Source organism: Phalangium opilio, unplaced genomic scaffold, assembly GCF_054372755.1.
Source record: "Phalangium opilio isolate 3A_F unplaced genomic scaffold, DU_Popi_V2 ptg000002l_1, whole genome shotgun sequence".
Taxonomy (NCBI): Eukaryota; Metazoa; Arthropoda; class Arachnida; order Opiliones; family Phalangiidae; genus Phalangium; species Phalangium opilio.
The window spans coordinates 1895674-1903687 of record NW_028324144.1 but is presented as its reverse complement, the minus strand read 5'-3'; the positions used below and the strand labels follow the sequence as shown (position 1 = coordinate 1903687).

The window sequence follows — 8014 nt, the reverse complement described above, 5'->3', positions numbered from 1 at the left end:
CGTGAGTGGGCGCAACAAACGTATTCACCTAAGCTCACTGCATATCCTAATTTGACTGCAAAAGAATATATCATTTCAATCTCCCTTTAAACTCCAGCCAGGTCCACCAATTACATTATTGTTATAATAACGGTAGGTTTCGGAGACGTGACAATCCTTAACTTAACCGGATAGTTTAGTTGTAGATTAATTTTTTGGCCCTTAACTGTAATCTTAACGGATGCAAAAAGGGTTAGGTTCAAGTTTTTGGCGGGATTTGTATCCCACCCTACACGGATCTAGGCGCCATTGGGTGGAGTCATTTTTGGAAAGATTTTGAATCGACTTAGATCAAAACTTTTATTTTTAAAAAAAATAAAAAAACGTTATATTCCTCGTTACACAATAAAGTGAATTTCTTTTTGGGGTTTTTGAAAATTGGCCCCCGGATTTACCCTAGATACGTGTCAAAAAGAAAGTTTGTTAATTCTTTCTTAGTGAAGTTAAATGAAAGTCAAGATTTTTCCCTTTCTTTGGAGGGGGGGATGGAACAGTGTCACGATCTCTGAAGAAGGGCGGATTGATTTGCAGAAACAAACAAAGGAGTGACATTGAAAATGCTTGGGCCTTTGACATAATATCGCCCTTATTCTGGTTTAAAGAGATAGTAGTTGTAAAAGAATTTTAGGGTTAGTGCTAAGTAGTGATCGACAATAGCATTTAGCACCTCCGACCAATCGCGTAACGCCTTGCCTTCTTGTCAACAAAATTCCCGTGACACGCTCTGCTACATTTCGAATGAAATTTGGCGCCAAATTTGATAAAACTTGCACGTGATGTGCGCACAATAATGGCGCGCGAGATATTGAGTGTGCCTCGTGAATTTTGTTAACACGAGGACAGGCGTTACGTGATTGGTCGTAGGTGCAAATTTCAAATTATTTAAATAATCTAATTAGCTAATTTATATTTTAAAATCATTCGGAGATATTGTTTCTTGAATGTTTTCTCTATGGAGATTGGTTTTATAATTAGTAGAAGAATCTATAAAAAATAAAAACAATTGATTTTCCTTTTCGCTCTCTCTTTAAGGCCATAAATTATATTTAAAGAAATAATTGAAACATATTTCTTTAATTATAAAATATGGTTAAATTTTTGGAATAATTTCGGTTTTTCAATGAAAATATTCTTACATTCTTTATAATTTTCTTAGATACCAATTAAAATTGGTATTGTTTGCAAGTTTCGTCATCTTTAATCGCGTCCAATTATGTTAAAATTGTCCACGATGATAATTGGTCGAAATAAAAATTTTATCAATTAACTTAACCTTGGTTTTGGTTTATTAGAGAAATATAAATCTTGGGCGTTATTCCCCTTAACTTAAATTTAAATTCTATATTTAAATTGATAGTTTAAGTTTATATTTATTTAATAATTGAACTACGGTACTAAGTTCTAAACTATTAAATTATTTAAAATCAAACTGAACCTGACGAAACCTTTAATAAATTTTATTTTATTTAAAACCATTTTAAGGCCGGGTTTTCCCCGTTAACATTGGATTAAAAAAATTCTTTTTCCTTTTTATTTGGCAGTTAAGGGCGGAGTACCTGTTTAAAACTATTATGGGTAAAAATAATCTTGAAGTTATCAGTCAGGGCATCGATGTTCAGGGATGGGCCACGAGTTTTGGAATAGCAAATAGATTTTAGGGTGAAGTTAACGATTCGGTATTGGCCGAACCCTTTCTTTTATGGTGGATTAACTTAATTTTGTTTTTATTTCAATTTTTTATTTAAAGGTGTGGGAGTCTAAATTGCCATTCGAATTGGACAAATTCTCACTATTTGGTATTTTCAAAAGCAAACCTAGATAACAGTAAGTGAGGTACGCACTGGAAGGTAACAGTTTAATGAAAGACTTCTGCACCAAGTCTTGATTTATTTCTCTCGTGTTTCGTTGGTCGACCAATCAGAGATCTACTTTAATATCACTAGCTATGCCTATTGACTAGTATCAAAAATGCATACAGCTACTAGGAATCTTCTTCACTTCTATGCGGGTTTTGTGGGCGGGGCTTGATAACTTACTATCCGTCACGCCTATTAATAATTCTGATGGCGTCTTTCTAACTGTGATTTCATTGATTGTGATAGATTATTCGGCAAGTAAAATTCGTCATACAAAGTGATTAGTCTAGCTAGCTCTTCCCTCAAAATCCGTCTAGATACGTTGAGTGAAAATGGTTTTCACGTACACAATTATTCCCACGAGCTTTATGTATTCCCGCCATTAATACGCCAGTTAATCTTAAATCTTAATCTTGTAGAGTCATTTTACTTTATCCATACGATCTTAACAAAACATTAATTTATTTGCTCTAAATAATTTGCATAAAGGCTGATTTATAAACCTTGAAATTATCTATAAATACGCGAAAAATAAATTATTTTCGAGGACATAATCACGTTTTGATAGACTTAAAAAAGTATTAGTAATAACTTTAAAATCAAATATTAACAATTTATTTAATTTAAAAAAAAAATAATCGAGATCTTTAGTCACGAATTAAATTTAGATCTAGGAGCGACAATGAAAATAAAGAACTCACTGTCTTTTAGAAATTCAGAGTGGGCCCCTTAATTTGTTTTATTATTTTGTTATCCAATCATATCAGTTCTTATAAGTTATAATTTGATGTAACAGTCAACCCTAGGGCTATAGGGCGTTGGTCAGCCATATTGAGGGAGAGTGTTGTTACACCCCTGTAAAATTGAGCTCAATTCTGACTCGGTATACCCGGAGCTTTTGTGAATCATGTGGTCCATGGAAGGGTAGGGTTGGATTACCCGGTGTTGAATTTCTTTTTGTATTAAGGTTGCCTGAAGGTTTTTAAACTATACGCAATCAAATACCACGTTTATAATCAATGCTTAATGGTTTGTTTTCTGCTTCTTGAGGTTAAGGCGTAAATTAGGACCATGTCCGTTGAAATATGTAACGACTTTTTGTGGGTGGTTCACTTTTTATGATAATTGAAGATATGAAACTTAAAGAGAGTATAAATAAATTTCATTTGAGTGAATTGTATGTCACACCCTCCTAAGTCTTATCACGTGCGTTCAACCCACCAATAGCGTCGTGTAAATTCACTAAATTATTTATCTTGCCCTCTCTAAAAAACATTCTCGGCTAATGCTTTATAGCGGGATATTTTTTGAGCTGGCAACATTGCTTTTTTGGTGGGGGGGGGGACATTTGTTGGTTTTTAGGGTCAAACAAACTAAAGCCAATCTCTAATATACGAACTGAAAGAGTTGACCCTGGAATATTTCGCAAAAGAAGTCAACGAAATGACCCGGCGATAAAGGTTGCATAGATTGGAAAAACATCGTCTGCTACGGGAAGCATATGGTCATGAGACGCCATGTTTTTTGTAGGTAACTACCGCCCTCTAGGTGTAGCACGTATAAGGATATCATGGATGCAAACAAGTTTTGGAGAAATTTATTGGTAGTCCAGTCAAAATAATGCTTTTTATGCTCCCTTTAAGCATTGGCTACCAAAAACTAACCATGCGATTTTGAGTGACCCGTTACTTTTTAATAGAAGCATGCAGCACCACCCATTTTTCAAGTCCTAGGGTAGTTTATGATTAGTCTTCAATGACCTTGCCATGGTTAATCGTGCGACCATTGTAAGTTATCCACCACTTCACCCAGTTTTCATTAACTTCACCCTTAGGCTAGAAAAAAAGTAACTTTCTTATTTTTCATTCAAATGTCCCACGCATGCTCCGGACTACGGACATAAACCGAGGAGATAGCCACTTTAGTATCTGTGCTAAAGCGATTACGTCTATTCTTTAAAACCGTTTCCTTTGACAGTTATAATCCCCTCTGAATCTGCCTTCAATTATAATTCTCAATCGTTTATAAAAGATTAGGATCTTAATTAAATAAATGTATTTTTCTAATTAAGGGTAGGGATTGTCATGGGTTTCAATTTAGTTTCCGTTGCGATATTAATTATCTTTGACATTACAATACTAATTTACTTTCGTTAGAAAGTTTCTCATGAACTTGAAGTTCGACTTAATTTGGCCTTGGTAATTTAGAATTTAGTTTATTAATGATCGCGTGTTCACTTAATGATTATTTTTTATGAACCAACATGACTCCATTGTCGTGGAAAAATGAACTTAGCAAGATTTGTCATATTTTTAATTCATTAAAGTCTGTTTTTAACTTTTTATTATGCACAAAGGTTTATGAATTTCATAACCCGCGGTCATTTTGGATTAGGTGAAATGACGTCAAGAGGAGAGGCCATAGTGGCGCCATCTCTGTTCATAACCCTTAAGATTCGCCAAGGCTTAACTTCAAGTCAAGTTTGAACTTAAACACGTGTCCTCCTAGAGACTTGTAGTTGTCTTTTCACCTGTATTTATCCAAAGTTGCTATTTATTTAAGTTTAAATTAAATGAAAATAAATCTAAAATGCCGAAACCATTAAAAATCAAAACGATATCGAGGAATCCCGATGATTATCTTCGCGAAACCAAACAGGACATCCATAAATGTAAGTACTTCAGGGGGATAAATAGTATTTAAATAATTTAATTACTATTTACGGGATTAAAAATAAGTTAAAACCAATTTAATTTCCAGTACCCAGAAATTACGACCCATCTTTACACCCATTCGACGTACCTAGAGAATATACAAGAGCCCTGAATGCCGTTAAACTTGAAAGAATCTTTGCCAAACCATTCCTTGGGTCATTAGACGGTCATAGGGATGGCGTTTCTGCAATGATGAACCATCCTTCATCCCTATCTGGTTTAATTTCAGCTTCTTGCGATGGAGAAGTAAGTGTTTAAATTAAATTTAATTAATAACAACCTAACCTAAAGAATAGACTTAAAAACATTATCTAACTAATCTAAATTAATCAATCAAGATTAGATTATGGAATCTAGCTGAAAGAAAATGTTGTTCAACAATTCAGGCACATTCTGGGATGGTTAGGGGGATTTGTGCCCCTGTTAGTGGGGAATACTTCTTCTCCGTAGGTGATGATAAGACTGTTAAAATGTGGGACACTGATATGACAACACCTGATGTTGTGGACCCCAAAAACACCATTATTGCTAAGGTATTGTTTATTATTATTATTATTATTAAGTAATTAGTCTTAGATAATTAATTCCCCACTGTTAATAGACCATGTTAACAGGAATAAGTCATCATAGAACTGACAAAATCTTTGCAACTTGCGGTGAAAGAGTTGATATTTGGGAAGAGAATCGTTCGGAACCTTTACGGTCTCTTCAATGGGGAGTTGATAGTCTTCATAGTGTTAAATTTAATCCTATTGAGGTAATTATTATTTATTATTTATTAAGCATAGTTCTTAATTCTTAATTGTATTAAATAAATTAACTTTATTTTAATTATTTATTTATTGTAGACGGATGTCTTGGCGAGCACAGCTAGTGACAGAAGTGTAATTCTTTATGACATCAGGGAATCCGCACCCATTCGTAAAGTTGTCATGGAAATGAGGTCAAATACGATATGTTGGAATCCAATGGAAGCCTTCATTTTTACTGCAGCTAATGAAGATCATAAGTAAGATAATTAATTATGTTTTAAAATAAATATTTTAATTAATTTTATGGCAAATATTTTGAATTTTTAATGAATTTGAGGCAAATATTTTGAAATTTTAATGAATTTGAGGCAAATATTTTGAAATTTTAATGAATTTGAGGCAAATATTTTGAATTTTTAATGAATTTTATTCAAATATTTTGAATTTTTAATGAATTTTATTCAAATATTTTGAATTTTTAATGAATTTGAGGCGAATTTTTTATGAATTTGAGGCAAATTTTTTATGAATTTGAGGCAATTTTTTTGAATTTTTTATGAATTTGAGGCAAAGATTTTGAATTTTTAATGAATTTGAGGCAAATTTTTGAATTTTTTATGAATTTGAGGCGAATTTTTTGAATTTTTTATGAATTTGAGGCAAATTTTTTGAATTTTTAATGAATTTGAGGCAAATTTTTTGAATTTTTAATGAATTTGAGGCAAATTTTTTGAATTTTTAATGAATTTGAGGCAAATATTTTGAATTTTAAATGAATTTGAGGCAAATATTTCGAATTTTTAATGAATTTTATTCAAATATTTTGAATTTTTAATGAATTTGAGGCAAATATTCTAATTAATTTTTGTGTTTTAATTAATTAGCTGCTACACTTTTGATATTCGAAACCTAAAAATGGCAAGACAGGTTCATAATGATCATGTTTCTGCTGGTAAGAATGAAAATGAAGTATTTTTCCTTTTATATTTAGAAAAAGGCCCTTCTTTTAAGCTATAATGTTATATTACCTGAACTTTTCCTTTAAAAAACCCCAAGTTTAATTAATTTAATTTAAATTAAATTAATTTTCTCCATCAAGTTATCGATTTGGATTATTCCCCGACTGGAAAAGAATTCGTTTCCGGTAGTTACGATAAAACATTAAGAATATTTCCAATTGATAAAGGACACAGTCGCGAAGTCTATCATACTAAGAGAATGCAAAGATTATCGTGCATTCTTTGGTCCCTCGATAGCAGATATATTTTATCCGGTTCCGATGAAATGAACATTCGTTTATGGAAGGCGACTGCTTGGGAAAAATTAGGACAAGTTCGTCATCGAGAGAAAACCGTTTTGAATTACAATGAAAAGTTGAAAGATAAATTCATTCATTATCCTCAAGTTAGAAGAATCGTTAGACATCGACACGTTCCCAAACATGTTTATAATGCCAGAAATGAAAAGAGAATTATGATTCAATCTCGGAAACGAAAGTATGTGTTTGTTATTTGTTGCGTTTCTTTTGATTTAATTAATTTTAAATATTAATTAATAATTATTAATTAATTAATTTAAATTTTAATTAATAATTATTAATTAATTTAAATTTTAATTAATAATTATTAATTAATTTAAATTTTAATTAATAATTATTAATTAATTTAAATTTTAATTAATAATTATTAATTAATTTAAATTTTAATTAATAATTATTAATTAATTTAAATTTTAATTAATAATTATTAATTAATTTAAATTTTAATTAATAATTATTAATTAATTTAAATTTATTTTCTTTTCTTAATTAGGGAGGCCAATAGGAGAGCTCATAGTAAACCAGGAACAATTCCATTTGTTGCCGAAAGACAGAAGCATATTGTTCAAGAAGATGAATGAAATCATTATGAATTTAATTACAATAATTTTGTACATATTCAAATTATAATTTGTGTAAAATCATAAATTTTGATTGATGTTTGTAATTAAATTGAATTGAATTATTTCTCATTAAAAAGAAATTTTTGCCTAAAATAACTTTGTGTTTTATATATATATATATATTTTTTTCATTAGTTTTCTTCTTTTGGAGATTAAATCTCAGGTTAATTAATTTAATTTTACCCCAATGAAGTTTGACTGAGGGGATCTTCGATTAGCGTTTCAACGCTGAGAAGAGCCATGAATTGGTACAACTTCAAAAACCACTCCCGGTGTTATTACTCCATTGGAAATTGAAAAGCGCGGGAGATATTTTCGCGCCAAAACTGAAAGATTACGTCGTCTGCGCTACACGTTTTTCCGTTTTTCGGCTTATTTCCTTGATTGAAAAGCGCGGGAGACGTATTTTATAATTTTTATTTTTATTTTTATTTACGTTTAGTTTGGAGATTGATTAAATCTCAGGTTAATTAATTTAATTTTACCCCAATGAATTATATAACTGAGGGGATCTTCGATTAGCGTTTCATCGCTGAGAAGAGAAAGTTTAGTTACACGTGAATTGGTACAATTTAAAAAGCCACTCCCGTTGTTATTACTCCATTGGAAATTGAAAAGCGCGGGAGATATTTTTCGCGCCAAAACTGAAAGATTATGTCGTCTGTTGCGCTACACGTTTTTCTGCTTATTTCCTTAAATCTCTTGTTAAAAA

General features: G+C 31.2%; 1 protein-coding gene across 1 annotated transcript; it reads left to right on the top strand.

Moving 5' to 3' along the window:
• The first annotated feature begins 4357 nt into the window (after nt 1–4357).
• LOC149718212 (DDB1- and CUL4-associated factor 13) lies at nt 4358–7398 on the top strand. The gene is made up of 8 exons (XM_089834539.1): nt 4358–4566; nt 4656–4855; nt 4948–5142; nt 5211–5366; nt 5458–5618; nt 6246–6313; nt 6461–6857; nt 7173–7398. The coding sequence occupies exons 1-8, from the start codon at nt 4485–4487 to the stop codon at nt 7258–7260; spliced, it is 1347 nt and encodes a 448-aa protein (XP_089690665.1). The 5' UTR covers nt 4358–4484; the 3' UTR covers nt 7261–7398.
• Nucleotides 7399–8014: the final 616 nt, after the last annotated feature.

What these genes read in the sequence shown, in the direction of transcription:
- LOC149718212 (XM_089834539.1), top strand. Translation starts at nt 4,485, where the DNA reads ATGCCGAAACCATTAAAAATCAAAACGATATCGAGGAATCCCGATGAT. An exon ending in GCAGCTAATGAAGATCATAA is followed by an intron (nt 5,619 to 6,245) that starts GTAAGATAATTA and finishes TTAATTAATTAG; the next exon opens with CTGCTACACTTTTGATATTC. An exon ending in TAATGATCATGTTTCTGCTG is followed by an intron (nt 6,314 to 6,460) that starts GTAAGAATGAAA and finishes TTCTCCATCAAG; the next exon opens with TTATCGATTTGGATTATTCC.